Source organism: Parus major, chromosome 1 (assembly GCF_001522545.3).
Source record: "Parus major isolate Abel chromosome 1, Parus_major1.1, whole genome shotgun sequence".
In the NCBI taxonomy this organism is placed as follows: domain Eukaryota; kingdom Metazoa; phylum Chordata; class Aves; order Passeriformes; family Paridae; genus Parus; species Parus major.
The window spans coordinates 40,133,302-40,157,328 of NC_031768.1; the positions used below are offsets into that span (position 1 = coordinate 40,133,302).

At 39.0% G+C, this 24,027-nt stretch overlaps 2 protein-coding genes and 3 long non-coding RNA genes across 5 annotated transcripts in view; 2 read left to right on the top strand and 3 right to left on the bottom strand.

Moving 5' to 3' along the window:
• Positions 1–107, bottom strand: part of HS6ST3 (heparan sulfate 6-O-sulfotransferase 3) — a 272,238-nt gene extending 272,131 nt beyond the window's left edge. The window contains exon 1 of the mRNA XM_033513785.1: positions 3–107. Coding sequence (XP_033369676.1) covers positions 3–107 — 105 coding nt within the window. The remainder of the gene's footprint in view (positions 1–2) is intronic.
• Positions 108–3,600: 3,493 nt separating this feature from the next.
• LOC117244350 lies at positions 3,601–8,197 on the top strand. The gene is made up of 2 exons (XR_004497267.1): positions 3,601–3,794; positions 7,932–8,197. It is a non-coding gene; the product is annotated as an uncharacterized LOC117244350 (long non-coding RNA).
• A 3,842-nt stretch (positions 8,198–12,039) lies between these two features.
• On the bottom strand, positions 12,040–14,612 carry LOC109022598. The gene is made up of 3 exons (XR_002001613.1): positions 14,144–14,612; positions 12,574–12,622; positions 12,040–12,193 (listed from the first exon to the last, which is right to left on the bottom strand). It is a non-coding gene; the product is annotated as an uncharacterized LOC109022598 (long non-coding RNA).
• Positions 14,613–15,595: 983 nt separating this feature from the next.
• On the bottom strand, positions 15,596–18,201 carry LOC109022600. The gene is made up of 3 exons (XR_002001618.2): positions 17,733–18,201; positions 16,163–16,211; positions 15,596–15,782 (listed from the first exon to the last, which is right to left on the bottom strand). It is a non-coding gene; the product is annotated as an uncharacterized LOC109022600 (long non-coding RNA).
• A 655-nt stretch (positions 18,202–18,856) lies between these two features.
• UGGT2 (UDP-glucose glycoprotein glucosyltransferase 2) overlaps positions 18,857–24,027 on the top strand; it is an 82,623-nt gene continuing 77,452 nt past the window's right edge. Inside the window, exons 1-2 of the mRNA XM_015627395.3 lie at positions 18,857–19,536; positions 20,265–20,347. Coding sequence (XP_015482881.1) covers positions 19,334–19,536; positions 20,265–20,347 — 286 coding nt within the window. The 5' untranslated portion in view covers positions 18,857–19,333. The remainder of the gene's footprint in view (positions 19,537–20,264; positions 20,348–24,027) is intronic.

The following is a 24,027-nucleotide window of genomic DNA, read 5'->3' on the forward strand; positions in this document are numbered from 1 at the left end:
ACCGGACCGGGACCGGCCGCCCGTGGCGCGGGGGCGGGAGGCGGAAGCGGCCAGTGGAACGGGCCGGGAGCGCAGCCAGGTGAGCAGGCTCCGTTTAGGTTCCTCATTTCCCATCCATTTCCCGCAGGGAGCGGGTGTCTGGCGCCGTTCGCGGTGGTACGGCCGTGATTATAACCATAAGTGCTTCATACCGGGAGGTCGGACAGCACCGACCACCCCACAGATTACCTAGCTAATTGTAGGTTAGCTGGTACGCGGCGCTGCTGGTTCTTGTAGACTACAAAGCACAAAGTCCCAAATCATGAGCCCCCTTTGCAGAACACTTTTACCTCCCCGAGGCAATAGCTTCGGTTCCCCAGCAGCGCAGCTGCTCCATTAAAGTGTCAAAGATTACTTTTCAGTCCCTCTTATGTGTTTACAACAACCCACATCCCGAAACTGTTGTTTTCCCTACTGGAAATCATTCTTTTTTCAACAGACATCCAAATGTTCAGCCCGCTAAAATGAGAGCCTTCAGATCACACTCCACTGAGTTTTGCTAAAACCACCCCCCCACTCACACTGTTTTGCCTGCAGTGTGCTCCCCGTAATGTTAAAAGTCTGTTACAAACACTTCATATCCAAAACCAAGCCTCATATGGCTCCTGGATTACAATATATTAATATGCAAAGCATTTTGTCTTAGAACTGATTGCACATCTCGCTTGTTTAATTACAGAATGCTTTTATTTACTGAGGGATTAATTAGATATCTGACACTGCTAAAGCAACTTTTTTGCTCAACTCTAAAGACAGCTTCACCTCTGCAAGGCTGATAACAGAGGAGCAGTGCCTTCCCATGGGACCACTTAACTTTAGAACTTATAAAAATAGACAAATGTATTTTAAACTGAAGACTTTTTATATAGAAACCGAGAGTACTTGGATTTTTGGGGATAGAGTATCCGCTTCCATTAAAGCTTGCCAGAAATTTTAAAAATTACCAGAAAATAGTCTGAACAGAAGGAGCTCAAACTGTAAATGCCCATAGGAACAACAGCCTACACACCCACCTCCTAACATCTACCACACATGCATGCACACTCCCAGCGTCCCATAGTAGTGTTGGGGTATCACACCAGTAAAAGTCTGACAGTGGCAAATCTTTGGGTCTTGCCAAAACATGAAAAGAGATGATGCACTTCTACATTCACTGAATTTTTTTTAAGGAGAACAAAATGGATTACATGGTGAAATTCATCCTCATACAGCCATGCACCATGGTACTGGAAGTCCTTTCATCCTTTGGAAGAATTCAGAGTCTGGTGTCAAACAAACCTATTTAGTCTTCTTCCTCTAATGACAAGAGATGTGCACTCACTGAGTCTTATTGAAGTAGAAAACAGCATTTTTATCTTGAAAAATCACCGTGTTCTTTTCCAGCATGAGCAGCAGAGCACCCATCTTCTCTCTAGGGAGACCAGACTCTCTTCTCTGCTTTGGCCACCACCGTGCTCACCTGCTTTCAGACTCCCTGTGCCTCCAAAGTGTGGACTTGATGAGGTTGTCTTCTAACCTCTTTCTTTTTCTAGGTGACACAAAGCCTGTCCTAGAGAAATTTAAACATTTATATGTGTAAGGTAAGAGCATTTTGTTCGTATCTCAGCCAATTCACTGCTTAACAAGAAATATGGCTAAATTCATTTGAAATAGAAGTGCTGCTAAAGTATGTAGATTCAAGTATCTCTTCTGATGATTTTAGCATGATACAGGAATATCATAATTCGGAATTTTTTCATTAAATACCAGATTGTTAACACTGTGCCTTCATCTCCATGAAAAGGAGCTGAAAACTAAAGTTGCTAAACAGAAACACTCAATTTCAGTAGAATTTTAAATTCTTATTTATTTAAACTTACACAAGACAGTTACCAATTCATGAACACTGGTAAAAAAAAAATAATAGAATAGATGTACAAGAGAAGTAAAAATATTTATAATGATGTTCAGCTGAAAAAACTTGACTTTTAAAAGGTTCTCCTTTTCCCGAAACTAGAAGTTACTTGCAGCCACATGAATCAATGTATTTATGCAGCTTTCAAAGGCAGGCTTTTACTTACAAATTTGAATGCTCTAAATGATGGCCTGTGGACCACACTTTATGTAGAGTCACAAACCATGGCACAACCAACAACATAGAGTTTTCTTTTGGTAGTAGTTTATGTTCTCTTTATAGAGGCCCACGTTACTATGCAAGTCCCTGTGGAATTAAGTTCTAATAAAATCATTTAGCTTCTTTGCAAGTCCATGGCTGTAACTCCTTAGCATCAATGAAGCAATGAAAAGGGTCATTTTGAAAACAGTCGTGTTCCCATTGATTTAATGGGATCATGACTGGGTTAAAAATGAAGCCCTAAAAGTTGCAAACAGTGGTCAATCACAACATTTTCCCTTTCAAACATAACTCATCTACAAATCTCCAATGAGACTTTAACTACAAGGAAAATACAAAGTCAGTTAAAAGCTAATTTTGAGACAATTTCAGGCAGAATACCTTCATCTGTTAAAATTTACATGCCAAATCTACCATAATTTCTACCAGAAACAGGCTAATATATAAAAGTGTTCCACAGAAAAATATTTTAGAATTCCAATGCAGTATATCCCTTGTCCTTGCCAATTCCCAGGCTCAACACATCTTCCAAGTTTCTAAAAACAAAAATTGGCATACTTACAACATATTTTAAAGGATATTACAGTACTTGCTAGTCTGAAGCATTGGGCATGTGTAACAGTGCCAGTGCCAGCATCAAGGTTTGTACAAAATGCATGAGTAAGCAAGTGATATTTCATAAACCAAAGGTACAAAAACGTGATTTCATTTAGCAATTACATGTCTGACAAGGTTAACATCTAATAGATACGTTAATGTAAAATAAAAGTGACACCTACCTCGCTGGTTTCTTTAAATTATTTATCACTGCTTGACCTGTGCTGTTTCAATACTTGTAGCCAGCTGATATTTCAAATAAACCAATTTTTCATCATGCAGCAAGTCCCAGGTGTTTCCTTTGTCATGAGGATAGAAATTGTTAAATTAATGAATGCTAACTTCAGTAGTTTGTCTGGGATTAATTTGTTTCAATGTTTAAAGCATAAACCTCCCTTATTTTTTGTCAGATTAAATTCTAGTATATGCTCTTATCAAACCTTCATTTCAATGGCACACTGAGTGTCTTATTCTTCCTCGTAAAACAATTTATGCATTATACTGCCAGCAACATATTTCTTGTAAAGTTGCAATTCAGCATAAGGCTTGTTACTCTACACTTCTGCTTGTCATTCCTTTTCTGGGTGTAATAATATTATTAAACCTATGTCCACCTTTAATTTCCTTTACTCAGAATGCAACCCCTACAGAAACAATGCTTTCAATGTCTCATATGTGCCAGTCCATATGCAGGAGCTTCTGCAAGTCATTCCTTACACCACACTGCTGCATGCTTTCCTTACGAGAGAAAGGATCAGCTATATTACACTTTGAATAGTCGTAATTCCACCTCTATAAGACACTGACCTTGTACAACTGGAACATGATAAATTGCTTCCAACATTCTAGTATTTTTCTTTTTTTCTTTGTTTGCAACCATATAACTCCTCATAGAACTAATACAATACCTTTCAATACCTTTATTTAGGTTACAATGGTTGCAACGATAGTTTCCCAATAAAGGAACATATCTGACAACTTTGAGCTACATTCTTTTAGATAATGCCAAAACAAGATATTTAAAGGCAGATTCCATTTCTACCAGGTAAGCTTGGTCATCTTTTATTTTTTCACTCCTGGGCTTTGCAACGGGGACATCTAGCAGAATAAAAAATCATCAAATGTTCAAACCTTGTTTGGGCATGTGCCAACTAGCACTCTCTCAAACAAATCCTGGATATAATTTGGGAGTCAACCATTCCAGAAAGCATTTCCCACCAGCACTCAGTGACCAAGATTATAGCTTCAGTGTAGGTCAGACCATGTCACACTATTTCAGTACTATTTCAGTACCCAAGACAGTTTCTGAACATGTTTAATGTACTAATGGAGACAACACTGCTGAGCATTTGCAGGTTTCAATTTAAGCAAGAAAAATTTGTGTTCACCTTCTTTCATTATGTACTGTGATGTAACCAAGTTACGCTTACAAAACTCAGCTTGAAGTTACAGTGTGTTAGCTAGGAAAGAAAATCTCTGGCATGCAAGGCAGCATATGGGCTTACTGGAGTCCACTGCCCAGACAATAGCACTCAGGGAGCCTTGCTGGTATCCAGCAATAATCCCTGCTCAAACTAGGATGATGCTAAGCAAATTAGCCAAAGGGTTTCTGGCTGCTGTTGCCATTCAAAAGATGTGTGTGGCTTCATGATGTGGCCAGAAAGAATCGGTGAGCAGGAAAATATTTTTGAATGAAGTGAGAAATATTCCAATTATTGAAACCATATCAAATGACAAGCAGCAAAAGGGAGAAAACAAAGAGTATGAAATACAGGGTGGGTTTTTGCAATCCCAGACTCTCAACACAGGGTGCTTGCATATGCTATCTACAGTCAGAAACTGCAACATGAGGGCAGCATGAGGAAAGCATTTCACAGGACACAGGACATATTTCACAGGTTCTCTCATTTCTGCCCTGTGCATAGAAAAAATTAAGTGTCCTCACACATATTCCTTCCAGCCCTCAGCCTTCTGAATCTAGCAGTATTTTTGATGTAAACTCATAGAGTGTAGAAAAGCCTTTGGGTACTTATTACAGATAAAAGGCATGTCACCTGCACCACATCCACACTTATTTTTCCACGTTTGTGTCCAAATGGAGATGCTTCAGACTCAGTCACTCTGATAACCATGTGAAAGATATCGCTACTGCATTTACTGCATATGGTGTTTTGGTTTTCCTAGTAAAGAACAGTCTAGCAGCATGTGATAAACTCCCTTGTTTAAAGATTAGGGTGTCCAAGAAGTCAGCACCCACATTTTCATGTTGCAGCTTCGTCTCTGATCAGGGAGGTCAATCAACAGAGACATACATCTCTTCTGAAATTAGTGCATGCTTCCTCCTGCCTAACCAACAAATATTCCTATCAACACTCCCACCGAGACCCCAAAACGGCTCATGCGACTTGTATAGGAATTTCAAGACTGTGTAATGCTGCCACCTGGTGATAAGCGTCACAGAAGCATCTACTTACTCCTAGCATCACACGAAAGCCATTTACTTCCTTTCAGGTGCTCTTATTCCGCAAGGACCCATCAAATGTCACTTATCCAACTATCAGTTCATCTTGAGCACCTCTGCTTGTGCTTAGAAGTGAAATTTTCAACTCAAATGGAAAATTTGATGTTTTCAAAGTTATGAAGGCCATATCTTGTCTTTTCCTTGAAAACAGACTTCTAGACGTGCCATGGACAGACATAGACTTATCTTGATCCAAATCCCCATCACAACTCTATATGAAGTCTAGAAACTTTAGCGTTTTCTGAGAAAAAACTGAAGTAATATTAGAAATGATCCACTAGACCTTCCCTCTCTCCTTTTTTTTTTTTTTTCAAATCTTTTCAGTCTTTGGTGTGTAATGTAAAAATAATAAACAAACAAACAAACAAAAGGCAAAACCAAAAAGCCCCAAAAGAAACAACATAAAAATCTTCCAAGAAGTTTCCCTCTTCAAGATGGGAAAAAACCCAATTTGGTAGTACATGATCTCTGGGTCCTTCATCTGATTTCTGTGGGATAGAGGTGGGAAATGAAGAAAAAACATGGAAAATGGTAGATCAGGCTCAACTTCTAGCACCCCTATCTGGCTTTCACAGCTGTCTGCAAGTCTGAACCTTTCTTTTATAACTTACCTCCAATCCCTTAGTGAAAATCATAGCAAGCTGAGAACTGCTATCACCTTCTGGACTGCCACTATTTTGTACAAGACCTTTCTTGGATTCTTTTCAGAAAGCCAACCTGGACCCTTTGAAGTTTAAATTCAAGAACTGCACTTTTTAATGTGCTGCTATGAGAATTTTTAGAACAATTCAGTCCTCTTCTTCGGGGATTTTTCTTAACTCTTTTTTATCTAACTATCATTCTGGAAGCACCTAAAAGCATGCAATCGGAGGTTCTTCCCTAACATATGGCCATACAAAGATTTAATATTTTATCTTTGTGTATTCATAATATATAGGAATGGTAATATTTATTCATTAAATTATCCTCCCTAGATCAGTGAAATACTGGTCCCATCATCAGTTAAAAGTTCAGTTGGACTTCTGGAAAAGGCCAAGAGGAATTCAGGTTTAATGCTGAAGGGATGTAAATTATTTCACAGCTGAGGCTGCAGCAGAATTACTCCTATTGCCTCAAATCTGGCCAACCTACAACAGTCACAGCACAGAAAAGTCTAGCATTGTAGGTGAGAAGTTAGAAACTCATACTCAGTTTGAAACCCCGGTTTGAGATATCTGTCTCTGGCAATAATTTATCTTGTGATCTTGGATTAAAGTATGTTGGGAACTGTAATTACCATGAGAACTAGGAATTCTAACCTATAATGACAATCTGTGGCAGCAAATGTCAAGACCAAAATAGTTCTCCTAAGCCTCAGCAGAGGGAAGGATCTGTTGGCCTTGCAGTTCATTTGCAACAGACCAGTGACTACGTAAGAAATATGAGAAGGAAGAAAAATTGTTCAACACTGTGACAGGTTTGAGATGAATAAACTGTAAATTCAGAGGGAGAGTTGAGGTGAAGATTGCTGGAGTGTTCAGATTAAGAATTGGCAAAAAATAAGGGAATAATTCTTTGGCTGTCAGGAAAAGGAGATCAAAATATAGATTGGTCAAAGCAGTTTGTTTGACCAAGGGGTCTAAGGGCATCTCACAGTGAAGTGGTTCAGTGAGAAGCATGTACCTAGAAACTACCAACACTGCATGTCATCTTGTGGCAAAACACAAACTGGAACAGAATAAGAATTGCACTGCTAAGAGAAGACAGAGATGATCCACAGCAGTCTGTGGCTTGCAGACCATTGATGGTGAGTGAAATACCAGAATCTGATCTGTAAAATAATTAGCAGCTCTGTACCCTCTTCCATGGTTTTGGGCAAGCATAACTGAGAATTGTCAAGTATTAAAATATTCAAATTGATGCTTGTAACATAAAAATTCACATGCTATAAATGTATTTTATTTAAATACAGATGTTTTTAGCACAATTATCATCATCTTTCCCAACTGCTAAGAAATAGTAGGATGCAAGTTGTCCAGACATTTTACAATTGCATTCCTTTAATAAAGTGTTTGGGAACCCCAAATTTATAGCAAGGCTGTGGGGAAAACAGGAGCTTACACTTTCTTTTGAAAGGAAGACTCTTTGAAAGATTCTTTTGAAAAAATTTGCTGGGGCCTCCAGCAAGCAGGATTTCACTTTTCATTCATTAGTATCACAGAGTAGACCTATAATTTAACCTTAATCCTTTCAGAAGGCCCAAGTTTACTGACCTAATATACTATAGTAAGTTCTTGTTGACAATTGCCAGTTATCAAAATTATAGTATGAACAGAAGTATATCAAATGTGAATAACCACTACAAGCAGTGTATTTCTGATTTAACTTCATTTAATGTAGGAAATCAGGATCAAAGAATAACAGGAACCCACAATAAAGCCATGTTTTCCAGACAGAAACCTATCTTTATTACAATTTAATAGACAAACATAACTTTCCCGTAGTTTGAGGTGTTAATTCTGTGTGATTACCATATGGCAATCACATAGAATTGTGACCATTTAATTTATAATGTTCATTTTATTTCAGAGACAAAATTACTCAAAAGAGGATGCATCAAGATAGCATTGATCCAGCACTAATCCTGTTGCCTTCTTTTTTCCTTCCTTTTTGTGTCATCAGTGTCCCACAATTTGGAGCTGCACACTGCTCCTTTAGCAGCACTAAGGATGGGGAGGAAAAGCTCATCCCACTGCTCTTCCCAGCAGAAGGATACAGGAGATAGAGGTAGCAGCAGTTGGCACATCAGGAGTTAAACAATTTGCTTTTCTTTAACAACACTTCATTTCTGCCCTCAAAGTTTATCTACATTAAAATATTCTAAATGTAGTGTGTTTCTGTAAGTCTAATTATATGCAGCATGCGAAAACATATTTGATAATCACATTGCTAATTACGTGCAATCACTTCAATACACAGGTGCAAAGCTCCAGAAATATGCATATTTTAATCACTTTGTATATAGATATAAGCCACAACTTTTTATTTAAGTGTTCAGTGATTCCTTATTTTTCTGGGACTACACTTCTTTGGATTTTTGACTGGCTAGTGCCAGAGAAAGAAATATACTAGGCTACAACAAATCTGGAATTTAATTTATATGTATATGTTCCAGGAATTACAATTCCTGTAATTCCTTAGTTTTCCATGGTTTATGAACATTTTAAAGCACACATTTTATAATTTATTGATGGATACAGCATGCTGACTTCAGAGATATAGGAATCATAATTTTTATTTTTCATCTGGGAGCTTTAATTCTCACAGTGTCCCTTTAGTAAAATTTTGCCTGGAAAATCATATATATGTGCATGGAAATGCGTCTTCTCCAGTTTGCATTAAACTCAAAAGACCTTCTTAATGGTTTAAAAACAGAAGGTCATAAAAATCTTGAGCACTAAATTCACTTTCATTATATTTGTAATGGCTTGTGGCTGCACTTTTTGCTTCTCTTTCATTTACATGTAACTTATTTTTACATTGATTTTTAAAGATGTCTTCACCAAATGGATTGCAATTATCTTTGCGTGTAAATCATAAAAATTGCAATTTTTATATACTCAGATTAACTGAAAAGGACATAAAATATTGATTTGCATAATTCAAAAGTAATATTTCAGTTTTTCCTCTAAAGATATTTAGTATAAATTGCTGGAAGGAATGCTTTAGATTACTTGTCCGTAAGTATTATTTTTCACATTGAAAAGTGAGCTGAAACGACCCCTGACAGACAAAAAACTCATCTACTGGCTGCTTCTACCCTTAACAAAAGGACAGATCAATAGAAGGGACACAGCAAAACCAGAAAAGCAGCATTAAAATTTGTTCCACTGGAAACAAATCTGTCATATTTCACACAATAAAGCAGCCAGCTTGTTCTGTTTCACTTTAGCTACACAAATTTGTAATTAAAGTAAATTACACTTAAGAGTCACAGAACAGTTGTTATGGGTATTACATGTGCCAGCCACCGTAACAGTGTTCAACAAGGTTTTCACTAAATCAATAAGCCAAAAAGAGACTCTTCTATTAAGTCTTTTTTATAAGTAGTGCTACAGCTTAATCTGGGTGCTCCCCAAAAAAGACCTTGAACAAAGAAATTGCTGGGCAATTATGCCCTTAGAAGTTTCCCACCTCTCATGCAACTGATGGGACCAGTAGTAATATTAAGCTCATGATAAGGCACAACATGAAGCACAATGAGATTCATCTAAATATGAGGAAAAGCTTCTTTACTGTGGGGATGACAGAGCACTGACACTGGCTGCCCAGAGAGTTTGTGAAGATACTAAAAACCTGCCTGGACATGATCCTGTGCACCTGCTCTAGGTGAACCTGCTTTAGCAGGGGCTTAGACTACATGATCTCCAGAGGCCTCTTCCAGCTCAAATCACTCCATGATTCTGTGATTCTGACTGGGGCCTTCCCATTCTTCCTTGTGTCCCTTCACTGTCTCTACACAGTGTCTGGGCCACTTCTCTCTAAGGCTGAAGCTTCTGCTGATGATTGCAATATCCTTATCTTCTGACTTGAACTGGCTCTGGGGCCTTCTTTTACTTGACCATAACATATGCTGAAAATATCTAGGTGAAAGTTTACAGCTTGCAGCCTACAACTTCAGCAACTTTATCTACTGACGTAAGTTGTGCAAAGCAAATTCTGTATAAGTAGCACACCAAATCACACCACATAGTTTAGGCTGGATGAGTGCACTGGAGGCCAGCTTGTTCTACTCATGCATAAAGCAGGACCAGGTTCAAAGTCACCTCAGGTTGCTCAGCACTTTGTCCAGTCAAGAGTCACAGCATCATAGAAGACAGGTGTAATTCCATGTCACCACTGTGAAATTTAAACAACAAAATGCACAGGGGTTTGAAAGGACATTTTTGTTTGGTGAAACATTGGAGATGGCTGGACAATAGGTGGTGGTTGCTACATCCCTGGAAATATCCAAGGCAGGGGAGATTGGACTAGATGATCTTTGGTGGTCCCTCCCAACCAAACTATTATATGCTTATGTGATTCTTTCAAGAAGTGCATTTTAGTTTTTGTTCCGGCATTAGAAGTGCACTAGCAAGACATTCAAAGGGAAGTGAGGAATAAACACGAGATTTGTCCTTCCAGCTGCTCAGTCACACAAAGCCTGCAAGCCAGCTGGCACCCAGCTCTGCTGTGACCTGAATGCTGCTCCATGCAGAACCAGGAACAGGGAGTTACTGCACAAGTTACCTCTTCCAGAGCCCATGCTGCCTTGCAAGACAATGGTTTCTGCTGAGTCTGTAATCCAGCCTGAGCCAGGAGCTGCTGTGAAAGATCCCTGCCTCCCAGCATATGCCATGACTGGAGCACTCTGGATGGTGCAGTCTGCACCCTGCACAGGTGAAAATACAATTGCAATTCTGACCCAGTTTAAAAAGGATAGAAGAGTTTGTTCAAAGAAAAACTGCACTGGCTTTGAGTAGACAGTACATCATGGGTCTGCAGTCCTCGCTTCTGTCAAAGGTGACTTGACATATTGAGTTGCATATTCAGGACTCACTGGCTAATTTCCCAATTTACATTTTTTTAGGCATTCTGGAAATGATTCAGAATTCAGATTATCTGACTAAAAAGGAAAAATCACTGATATACTTTGTCATGCAGGTACATTTCATCTTTATATTTTCCATCTTGCATGTAGCAATAGCACCTTTTGATCCCTACATGATAGGCCTACAGTTCAAATCCTGCTACCCTATTTTGGGAAATAGTGTATTTTCTCAGTGAATACACCTGTACCTTCACACTAAAGTCTCTTTTGGTGCTGGTGTGGCACTATGTGGCCAGAATTGTAGGCACTGAGGCACTTCATTGCACATACCAGCTTATCAATTAATGTAAAAATACTCACCTTTGCGCATTTTATTTATAAATATTTTATCTTCTGAAGTTATAATCTCCCCAACAGTTGCATGTGACAAATCATGTCTAATATACAGGTATGTGGCTATTATTTGAATCATCAACAATGGTGATTTAATAACTTATTGTGAATTTTAGGCTAAATTATATATCATCAGCATATCACCTGTGTTCCTTTCACTGAGTACATAGATTCACAACTTACAACTAGAAAAAGAAGGAAAAATGTTCTTTTTTTCAACACCCAAACACCTCACAGCATGTTGTAAATAAGAGATTAATTATGAGCACAGGTCAGTTAACAACCAAGATTGTTAGTTGGCATCAGAAGTGCCAACTCATGCTACATGATGAGCTTGACATAGGAATAATAAAGTAAGATTTAGCCTAGACAAACTCAGAAAAACCCTGCAACATTGTAGATAAGCCCTGCAGTTACCCACTGGTGCAGTTTGTTGCTCAGATTTGGCATGGTAGGAGCCAGGGCAATACAAAAATCAATACAACCACACTGTTTGTTGGCACAGCAGAACAGTGGCATTGCTTATGAACTTGAGGCAGTATCCCAATTGAGCTGCATCTCCCATTACGAGCACATTTTACTGTTCTCCACAGTACAGACATGCCCAGAGTTTTTTAGGAAGTTTATTAACCTGATCCAGGAAATATATTCTCCAGATCTTTGAGGTGTATAATTTTAAATAACAGGCTGTAACTTCTGTGTTTATTTCACAAAGCAAAATGTTGCTTCAGCTTCCTTTTTTTCTCTTTTTTTTTTTTTTTTTTTTTTTTCTTTTCAGTAATAGTTGGAAAGAGAAGCATGCTGGCAGCAAGCTATTTACTATCCCTGCAGCTGTATGCATGGGCATGACAAAGCAGCATAAATTCTCATTGCTAGAAAGTTGCCACTGAGCAGATTCTGTGAGCTGTTGAAACCAGGCTTATATTACTTCTGCATCATTTTTTCTTTCACTGGTTCATCCCTGTAAATAAAAATAAAAGGTTAACAGACTATGAAACATATTTTGTATGGTCTGCTCCAGAACAACACTATATGGAGATATGCTAATCAAAAAACTATGGCTGGTCTATAATGGAATGGAAAAAAAGTGATGCAGTACAGAATGCTTTTAGGATTTAGGAATCTTTTTAGGGAAACACCTTAAATGCCTGTCACAGTAGCGACTTCGACAGGTTCTGAAGAGAACCTATCTAACAAAATCTAACAAAATCTAACAAAATCTTCCAATCTAGCTAAAGATAAAAGGATGCCAGCAGCTACTGCTCAGGAGGCCATCAGTTAACCAGTTACATAACCACGTAACAGGAATATCTTTTGGTTAGTGTTTGACATTTACATTACCTCCAAATTAGGGAGAAAGGGAGCCTTTCACCATGGAATTGTTTTCAATCTGTTAAGAAAATAAAGTTTTATTTTCAGCTAACTGAATACGCTGATGAAGCTCAACTTATTTTCACTTATTGCTACTGTTTCTATAAAACAGACATAGCTTGCTGTGACTTACTAAACATTTGCATCTTATGGAGAAGCATTCATTAATCACTCCCGCTATTCACACTGAAACTGCTATGATAATCAATTCCTATTTGCACAGCTGCGATATGAATAATTTTAAATTTTGGCTCTAATTGTTTTTCTGTTCTGCTGAAAAATGGTTTCAGAGAACTAAGAGGTTTTTTCACACACACATATATATGGAATGTATGTACAAGAATGGCCAAGTGTTATTTGAAATACTTAATTACATAAAATTCTGCTGTAAAAATGAAGATTAAGTCTGCTCTCCATCTTCCAGGTTTGCATTTTGTTTAACAGATTAAAATCTCCCTTTCTCAAATATACAGAAACAGATCTTTTTAAAGTGTGTACTGGCTCTTCATGGCTGGAATGTAGTTAAGGTACCAAAACAAAGTAAAAACTGATAAATATGCAATAGGTTTTAGAAGGAATGCAATGTTCTCTTACAGCACTGTATTTCTTTCCAAGGAGCAATCCAAACTGCATCTTAAGCAATGGATTAGGTTGCCCAGAAAGGTTGTGCAGGTGTCAGCCGTGTATTTTTTTTTTCAACACTTGACTGGACCTCAGACCTAACCATGTTCTTAGTTGGAGGCTGGACTAGAGATCTCCTGAGGTCTCTTCCAATTTAATTTTGCCTATCTATGATCATAAATTTAAGACCCCTAATAAAACAATAACCCTAAATGCAAGAGACATCTCAGCAGAGACTCTTTCTGTCTAACAGAGATCTCTGAATTTAAGCAGACAGGATCTTTTCTCAGGAAAACTATTGGACTAGCTATTTTCTGTAGTTCACCACGGACTAATGATCTGACCTTTGGTTCAGAGCTACCGCTTTATCTTGCCACTGAATTCAAAGCTAGTTATATTTCCATAGCCAGTGCAAACAGATTTTATTTATCTTCTTGTATGGCAAATCATAAATTGTAACAGCTCAAGATTAAACAAGTACCAGTTTAGGAGTTGACATTTAAGCAACAATAGCAGACTCTTCAATATCAATATAAAATAAAATGTAACAGAATAACTTTATATAGAAAAGCAATTGATAGATTAGGGTAAGGTGGGTGAATCCATCAACACATTGTATCACACAGAGATGTGAAAAATGCGTGGTAAATGTATACACATGGGGAATATGCTATGTACATCTCAGTTCTGCTTGAAGAAACATCAAAAAAGCAACTTGCAATTTCTTTTAACCATAGAATCCTATGGTTAAAACTTGGGCTGGCATATTTTTTTGGTAGATGGTCAATATAAACCAGCCATAGGCTATTCTGTGCAGAACAAGTGTAGTGTGAGCTATTTTAAATTCATCAAAAGCATTTTGAACTTTGCCAGGGAGTGGTGGAAGTGTGTTTTATCAGTTCATCACATGTGTACTTACTTTATATGGATGAAAGAGTTTGGCCTCATAACTGGGTTGTTAGCATAGAATGACAAGGGGACCAAACTTACTCATACAGTACTCTAGCCATGCCATCCCTGTTAGCAGCAGCAGCAGCAGCGACTCCTGAACTGTCAATATGAAAGAAATGAAACTGCTTAGACAGTGTATCATAGCCTTTCCCCGTAGAAAAAATGCTAAATTTTGTTATTTCTAATAGGCTTACACATAAAGCAAGATAAATACTCCTGTGGTTTTCATTATTTCTGCAGAGGTGTATTAAGGCTGCACTACTGGTTGTAGGTATGGTTTACTTAACCCATCAACACTAAAGTTGGCATCACTGATGTGACGCAGTGGTAGCTGGAAATCATCTGAGGTCTTATAACAGCACAAATTTGTGTGAATAAGTCCAAAAAAGACCAACCACCAAGGCCTTAGGCCGAATTTACATATGAATGACCCTCAGGAGGTATTTCTCATACTCTGACATGATAAATACCAAAAAGCATGCTAAGTACAGGCATTCTGTGAAGGCAAGTTTCTGTACCATAGTTTGCAATGAGCACTAACCACCCAAACTATAAAATCCATACCCTGCTCCCTGGAGTTACATCCTCACTGGCTCCCACCACCCATGAAGCAACTTTGAGCAGTCAGATGACTGTGCACAAAGGAAATTAAAGCGTATGCAGCGGTAAGACATTCCAGGTTTCAGCTTTGAGTTCCATGAGCCGTATTTTGGAAAAGGCAATACCCCTATTTTTAATACAGCTGGGTGATGAACAACTATGCAGAGCTGCTCTGTATTGGCATCCCACAACACAGCTCCAGCAGCACCAGCCTCTCTTAGGTCTGAAGAACTGAGGGAATGTAGCAGCTTTGTTGAGGAAATGGAATAAGCTATGGAGATTTTGAACACAGAAAAAAATTAGAAATCAGAGAATGTGAGTATGAAAATTCCAAGGTAAGCTATCAGAAGGTAGAGGCAGGGCTCCTGTGAAGCCCCCGCTTGAGGAAAAAAAGAATATGAAGGTGGAAAACATACCACATCTCAAAATAGAAGTCAGTTTGCAAAACTTGGAAGAAGGGGAAATTAAATACCTCCCTCTCAGAGGAACAACTGCGTATGTATGTTATGTCTGAAGCTACTCACCCAGAGTAAGGCTTTTACTACTGTTTGTAGGCTGGTGAAGGCCGAGGGAGAGCAGCCCGCTAGGACACGGCCAGCGGCAACTTTCGGGAACGCCAGGGCATGGGGCTGCTGTCCTTGGACACAGCCATGTCCCTCCTCAGCCTCCTGCAGCCACCAGGACCCAAGCCTAGGGCACCCTACGTAAATCACACACTTGCACTAAACAACGCAAAACCTTAAAAAAAAAAAAAAAANAAGCAAAATGTTGCTTCAGCTTCCTTTTTTTCTCATTTTTTTTTTTTTTTTTTTTTTTCTTTTCAGTAAAAGTTGGAAAGAGAAGCATCCTGGCAGCAAGCTATTTACTATCCCTGCAGCTGTATGCATGGGCATGACAAAGCAGCATAAATTCTCATTGCTAGAAAGTTGCCACTGAGCAGATTCTGTGAGCTGTTGAAACCAGGCTTATATTACTTCTGCATCATTTTTTCTTTCACTGGTTCATCCCTGTAAATAAAAATAAAAGGTTAACAGACTATGAAACATATTTTGTATGGTCTGCTCCAGAACAACACTATATGGAGATATGCTAATCAAAAAACTATGGCTGGTCTATAATGGAATGGAAAAAAAGTGATGCAGTACAGAATGCTTTTAGGATTTAGGAATCTTTTTAGGGAAACACCTTAAATGCCTGTCACAGTAGCGACTTCGACAGGTTCTGAAGAGAACCTATCTAACAAAATCTAACAAAATCTAACAAAATCTTCCAATCTAGCTAAAGATAAAAGGATGCCAGCAGCTACTGCTCAGGAGGCCATCAGTTAACCAGTTACATAACCACGTAACAGGAATATCTTTTGGTTAGTGTTTGACATTTACATTACCTCCAAATTAGGGAGAAAGGGAGCCTTTCACCATGGAATTGTTTTCAATCTGTTAAGAAAATAAAGTTTTATTTTCAGCTAACTGAATACGCTGATGAAGCTCAACTTATTTTCACTTATTGCTACTGTTTCTATAAAACAGACATAGCTTGCTGTGACTTACTAAACATTTGCATCTTATGGAGAAGCATTCATTAATCACTCCCGCTATTCACACTGAAACTGCTATGATAATCAATTCCTATTTGCACAGCTGCGATATGAATAATTTTAAATTTTGGCTCTAATTGTTTTTCTGTTCTGCTGAAAAATGGTTTCAGAGAACTAAGAGGTTTTTTCACACACACATATATATGGAATGTATGTACAAGAATGGCCAAGTGTTATTTGAAATACTTAATTACATAAAATTCTGCTGTAAAAATGAAGATTAAGTCTGCTCTCCATCTTCCAGGTTTGCATTTTGTTTAACAGATTAAAATCTCCCTTTCTCAAATATACAGAAACAGATCTTTTTAAAGTGTGTACTGGCTCTTCATGGCTGGAATGTAGTTAAGGTACCAAAACAAAGTAAAAACTGATAAATATGCAATAGGTTTTAGAAGGAATGCAATGTTCTCTTACAGCACTGTATTTCTTTCCAAGGAGCAATCCAAACTGCATCTTAAGCAATGGATTAGGTTGCCCAGAAAGGTTGTGCAGGTGTCAGCCGTGTATTTTTTTTTTCAACACTTGACTGGACCTCAGACCTAACCATGTTCTTAGTTGGAGGCTGGACTAGAGATCTCCTGAGGTCTCTTCCAATTTAATTTTGCCTATCTATGATCATAAATTTAAGACCCCTAATAAAACAATAACCCTAAATGCAAGAGACATCTCAGCAGAGACTCTTTCTGTCTAACAGAGATCTCTGAATTTAAGCAGACAGGATCTTTTCTCAGGAAAACTATTGGACTAGCTATTTTCTGTAGTTCACCACGGACTAATGATCTGACCTTTGGTTCAGAGCTACCGCTTTATCTTGCCACTGAATTCAAAGCTAGTTATATTTCCATAGCCAGTGCAAACAGATTTTATTTATCTTCTTGTATGGCAAATCATAAATTGTAACAGCTCAAGATTAAACAAGTACCAGTTTAGGAGTTGACATTTAAGCAACAATAGCAGACTCTTCAATATCAATATAAAATAAAATGTAACAGAATAACTTTATATAGAAAAGCAATTGATAGATTAGGGTAAGGTGGGTGAATCCATCAACACATTGTATCACACAGAGATGTGAAAAATGCGTGGTAAATGTATACACATGGGGAATATGCTATGTACATCTCAGTTCTGCTTGAAGAAACATCAAAAAAGCAACTTGCAATTTCTTTTAACCATAGAATCCTATGGTTAAAACTTGGGCTGGCATATTTTTTTGGTAGATGGTCAATATAAACCAGCCATAGGCTATTCTGTGCAGAACAAGTGTAGTGTGAGCTATTTTAAATTCATCAAAAGCATTTTGAACTTTGCCAGGGAGTGGTGGAAGTGTGTTTTATCAGTTCATCACATGTGTACTTACTTTATATGGATGAAAGAGTTTGGCCTCATAACTGGGTTGTTAGCATAGAATGACAAGGGGACCAAACTTACTCATACAGTACTCTAGCCATGCCATCCCTGTTAGCAGCAGCAGCAGCAGCGACTCCTGAACTGTCAATATGAAAGAAATGAAACTGCTTAGACAGTGTATCATAGCCTTTCCCCGTAGAAAAAATGCTAAATTTTGTTATTTCTAATAGGCTTACACATAAAGCAAGATAAATACTCCTGTGGTTTTCATTATTTCTGCAGAGGTGTATTAAGGCTGCACTACTGGTTGTAGGTATGGTTTACTTAACCCATCAACACTAAAGTTGGCATCACTGATGTGACGCAGTGGTAGCTGGAAATCATCTGAGGTCTTATAACAGCACAAATTTGTGTGAATAAGTCCAAAAAAGACCAACCACCAAGGCCTTAGGCCGAATTTACATATGAATGACCCTCAGGAGGTATTTCTCATACTCTGACATGATAAATACCAAAAAGCATGCTAAGTACAGGCATTCTGTGAAGGCAAGTTTCTGTACCATAGTTTGCAATGAGCACTAACCACCCAAACTATAAAATCCATACCCTGCTCCCTGGAGTTACATCCTCACTGGCTCCCACCACCCATGAAGCAACTTTGAGCAGTCAGATGACTGTGCACAAAGGAAATTAAAGCGTATGCAGCGGTAAGACATTCCAGGTTTCAGCTTTGAGTTCCATGAGCCGTATTTTGGAAAAGGCAATACCCCTATTTTTAATACAGCTGGGTGATGAACAACTATGCAGAGCTGCTCTGTATTGGCATCCCACAACACAGCTCCAGCAGCACCAGCCTCTCTTAGGTCTGAAGAACTGAGGGAATGTAGCAGCTTTGTTGAGGAAATGGAATAAGCTATGGAGATTTTGAACACAGAAAAAAATTAGAAATCAGAGAATGTGAGTATGAAAATTCCAAGGTAAGCTATCAGAAGGTAGAGGCAGGGCTCCTGTGAAGCCCCCGCTTGAGGAAAAAAAGAATATGAAGGTGGAAAACATACCACATCTCAAAATAGAAGTCAGTTTGCAAAACTTGGAAGAAGGGGAAATTAAATACCTCCCTCTCAGAGGAACAACTGCGTATGTATGTTATGTCTGAAGCTACTCACCCAGAGTAAGGCTTTTACTACTGTTTGTAGGCTGGTGAAGGCCGAGGGAGAGCAGCCCGCTAGGACACGGCCAGCGGCAACTTTCGGGAACGCCAGGGCATGGGGCTGCTGTCCTTGGACACAGCCATGTCCCTCCTCAGCCTCCTGCAGCCACCAGGACCCAAGCCTAGGGCACCCTACGTAAATCACACACTTGCACTAAACAACGCAAAACCTTAAAAAAAAAAAAAAAATAAAAAAAAAAATAAAATAAAATAACGCGATAGCCCCGACGCTAGCAAAGGGGAGTGGGCCCGCCGGGGGGGCCTCAGGCGAGGGCGCTGTTTCTGCGCTCCTGCGCTCCCGGTGCCACACGGCACATCCCGTTAGCTGGCCGCCCGCTGCCTCCCGGCAAGGTCGACGTAACTGGACTGGGCTGGCCGAGGGAGCGGCGCGGCCAGTGCAAATGGGCTGTGCTCAGGGCCCTGCTCGTCTGGCGGTCACTCAGCACCTCATGGCGGGCTGCGCGGGGCTTCTGTCGCCGGTGCTTCTGCTGGCCCTTCTGTGCCCCCGGCCGTGGCCCTGCGGCATCTCTCCGGCCTCCTCACAGCCCGTGACTGCCCGCCTGGCGGCGAAGTGGCCGGCGACCCCTCTGCTGCTGGAGACGAGGTGCGTGCGGCCTTCTCCTCTTCTTTTTCCTTACGCTCTTTTTTTTCCTTCCGCTCTTCTTTTTCCTTCTGCTCGTCCTGCCAGCGGGCCGCCCTGTCCCGGCTGCCTGCTGGGGAACAGGAGGGTGGAGGGACCCCCTTTTTACCTCCGCTGAGCGGGAAGAAGGGCTGTCCGAGGGGGCTGGCAGCGTCTCTGTCTGTCGGATTAAAGTACTTTTTGGATGTGCGGCTGAACTACTTTCTTCCCTCGGAAAGTGGACAGGACTGGAAACGTTATCCCACATTTTGAAGGAGCTGTAGAAGCAGCTATATTTAACCAGCTCAGGCGTCTTGCAGGACGCTGGGTGGATATTTAGTGGGCCGATTACCCAGTTCCTGACTTCCACTGAGGAACATCTTCGCTTGCCTCCGAATCGTTTGTGCTAAATGAATTGATTTTGATTTTGGAATATCTGTAGAAAAATAGTGAACATTTTGGGGATTTTCTGTAACAAGAGAATAGTCTGCATGCTTTACAGCTCTGATTATTGTGTTTGGATAAAAATAACTTGAGTAAAAATAATAAAAAAATCTATTTTTACAGTTCAGGTCAGTTTTGTCCGTATATGGACATGGTTATTAATAACATTCGGCTGATGTGTATTTTTATTTTAAACATCTGAAGGTTTTTCTGTGGCACATCTTCATACAAAATCAACCTATGGACAATTAATTTTTATTTCTAAACAGTGAATTTATTGCAGAAGATGGTAATGAGAAGTTTTGGCAGTTCTTGGAAACTGTGCGGGAATTAACAGTTTATAAGCAAGGAGGTAAGTTAAACAGCACGTAGTTTTTAAAATATTGTCTTGTGCACTGTGTTTAACTTTGAGACACTACACATTAATTAGTTCCAGGAAGGTCAAGCCTGACCCTTCCATTATTGCTTAGTAGGTAGGTTTCTTTCAGAAAGTTGTATTTCAGAAAGCATTTTCCCCTAAGAGCAATACTTGCAGAGGAGTTTTAGAAAAAAAAATGAGGACGGGATGGACTGAACTGCTCTTACAAAATGGAACAGAAGTGTAAAGATTAAGGATTCCTATCTGCTTACATGACTTTCCAAGAGTTAACAGGATATTGAGACTCCCATGTTTTCTGAGAGATGGATCCTTGCAGGGCATAAAATCACACAAATGCTAAAATGTGAATGCTAGGAAATGCTAACGGAAAAATTTAAAGAATTATCAGAAAAAGGTTTAATACTTGTACATGGCATGGAGACAGTTTTCTAGGATCAATACCGATGTTTTACAATAAAAACAAAATAGGACTAAAAAAGCCTTGCATGATTAGACAGAAGAATGTTAAGTTGTTAGAAATTTGGAGAGAAGACTGAAGCATAAAATCCATCAAAAGAAACCTCAGAGAGCTGTTTACTGGAAATATCCATGGTAATGAAAGACTGGGAGACTTATGGGGCTCTACACCAGGATGGGCAATATTAGACCTGCTTGGTAGGTCAGCAGATGAACAAGGTGAAAAAGGCTTCAAAACAAGGCTTCATTTTTCTCTTTACTTATAAAAAATAGTACAACTCTTTAGGCATGAGTGCAGGCATCTAACACTACCACTGGCAGACACTTGAGTGAAATTGAATGGTACATTAATAGTCAAAAGATAAAAAATTGTAGAAAGATCTTGCAGAAAAGAGCAGTGATAAGTGCAGGTACATGACAAATGCTGTATATGGGAGAGAGGACTTGAGAAACAATTTCAACAATTTCAACAATTTTCAACAGTTGTGACTGGCTGAATACAACTTTAAAAAGATTGTGGTGTGCATGTGATAATGTTATTTGAGTTCTCAGTAGTGCCCCAAAGTAGACTTAAAGATAAGTAAGAAGGGAACGGATACACACATGGTAAACATAATTTTGCTGCTTTTGCTTCTGTGATGTGCTTTATATCAAGTAAAGTGTGTTTTTTTTACTTTACTATCTCCCTGTGTTTTCCTTATTATTTCTTTAATATGGAAAAAGTACAAGCAGAAAATGTACAAAGAACAATGATTTTAATTGTAATCAACTGGAAAAATTATAAAAAAGCACTCAAAATTACTGAGATGGCAATTTCAAGGTCAGAAGTCTTTACAAAACTGGAGGGAGTAACTGAGAACAGAATGCCCAGGTGGTGAATGCTGCTAAAAGCCATTCTGTATATGGCATGAGGACATGGAAAGTGGAAGTAGATGCAGAATTTGACCTGTGGTCAGCTGCCAGTAGTGTTTGTTGAGGCAAGTGCTGTTGTCTAATGCTGCTTAAGGTCTTTGTCAGCACACAGGGCAATGGCATCTATTACACCCTCCACAAGGCTGGGGATGACCCAAGAGTGAGAGGAGAAGCTGGAAGGTAGGACTGTAATTAGAGGGACCTTGCTGGGCTGGCGAGATAGGCCAACAGAAACACTGGAATAGTCAGCAAAGGTGTTTTACAGACTCTCTGCATGTGGGCTGGAATAATCTCAGCAACAGCATTATCTTGGGGCTGACTGACTAGAAAGTTGTTTTGTGAGAGACGGAATGGGGATCCTTGCAAACAGTGAGCATGACAACTACATGCCAGATTGCAGCCACAAGAGGGTAGTCATCAGGTTAAAGAAAGTGTTTATTCCACTGGATGAGGCACTTGTAAGACTGAATCTGGAATACTGGGGCCATGTTGGGGCTCCCAGTGAAAAGAAAGAGTCTATCATGTGAGCAAAAGTAGGAGAGGATCTCTGCAATGGCTAGGGAGGTGGAGCAGATTTCTAAGGAAAGGCTGAGAGAACTGTGAGTAAACCTGAGAAAGGAAGGACTAAGGAGATACCTTGTATCTTCAGCTTCCTAATATAGAAATGTGCAAAGAAGGTGGAACCAGGCCCTTCCTGAAGGTACACAGCAGTATGAAAAAAAGCAAAGGGCAGAAGTTGAAGCATGGAAGTTGTGGTTAGATGCTAGAGAAAATGTTTCTACCATGGGGATTGGATAAACACTGAAACTTCTCCAGGAGGCTCTGGAATCTCTGATTATCTCTCTATTCATTGAGATAATTCAAGGTTCTACTGCATGAAGCCTTGAGGAGCCCAGTCAAGCCTTGAAATTATATCTCTAAGTAACAGTTTGGATAAGGTGACATCCAGAAGTCACTTTTAACTTCCTCTTTTTTTTTTTTTCTATGAGTGGTTTAAATGCCATTGATACTGTCTGGAGGTAAGACTGCTGTATTAGATGATGTGTCAGGATTTTTTTTTATCAGCCATCTTTTTTTTGCTTGCTTGGACAAGGAGTTTGAAGCTTTAATGACATTTATTATTAGTGACACAAATGTCTGTTGAAATTAGCTGTTAGTTAACTACCTGCTTCTCCTGGATAAACTGTGATTGAGAACAAATTCTGTGATTAAGAATAAATAAATTATAGTAGAACGATCTCCATGACCTATAATGCCAACGAACTGTTAGATGCTGGCAGTTGGCAACCTTGAGACTATATTCAAACACTATTTCAATTAAGCATATTGAGAAGCTGATGTGCATATTTATCTTTATGGCCAACGCACAACTATGACAATAATGCAGGGAAACTTGAAGTTCTGGCACCAAGAGTGAAGTTCTGGCTTTCCTAAGAGTGAAGCTGGGGTAGTCTCAATCTATGGAAATGGATGCACTTCATAAGCAGGAAGTCTGCATTAGATGTTTACAATAAGCTGGTCAGTTTGAGTGGAAAATCTGCTGCTGCAAAACTGCAGTGGCACAGTTTACTATGAGGTATGTTACAGTTTTCCTCTGAGGAGAAATTGGTTCTCTATGTGGTGTGGAATGAGTTCTGTCTTAGTTGCTGCATGTCAGGACACATTGATGTAGAGGGATGTTCATGATGTGTTAAAAGTGATGTAGTAACTACTTCAGTAAATTAAAGGATCTGGCTTTAAAAGGATTGGTTGGGGCAATTGACTTTTCACTTATTCTCTGAGTGATGCCCAGAGTAGACAGGATGAATAAGCAGGAAATAAAAGCATTGTTTGTTTAAATAGAAATATTTTCATAAAAGGTAAAGAATTCCTGTATTTGAAGCTGAAAATACAGGTTTACAAAGGAATTAGATGATAGATTTCTATCCCAACATACTGTTGAATGTTTCAGAAGAGCCATAAAGTGTAAAAGCTAGAAGCAACTTAAAAAATCGAATATGGTAGCTTGCTTATTTTTTCTTCTAAATCCTCTCTTTGATAATTTTTTGTAATAATTTCTCAGGATTTGTTGTTTTGAATTTAGAATAATCAACATCTCTAGTTACTTCGCTCATTTAAAATATTTATCATTACGAAATTAGGTTTATTAATGGTCTGTTTAGCTGTGATACTTGTAGCAGTGTAGTGGATTTGGTAGGAATCATGTACATGGAATTTGGTGAAACATTTAGTCTGGTGATATATTTGGTGGTTTTAACTTTATTAATATGAACTCAAATCAACTT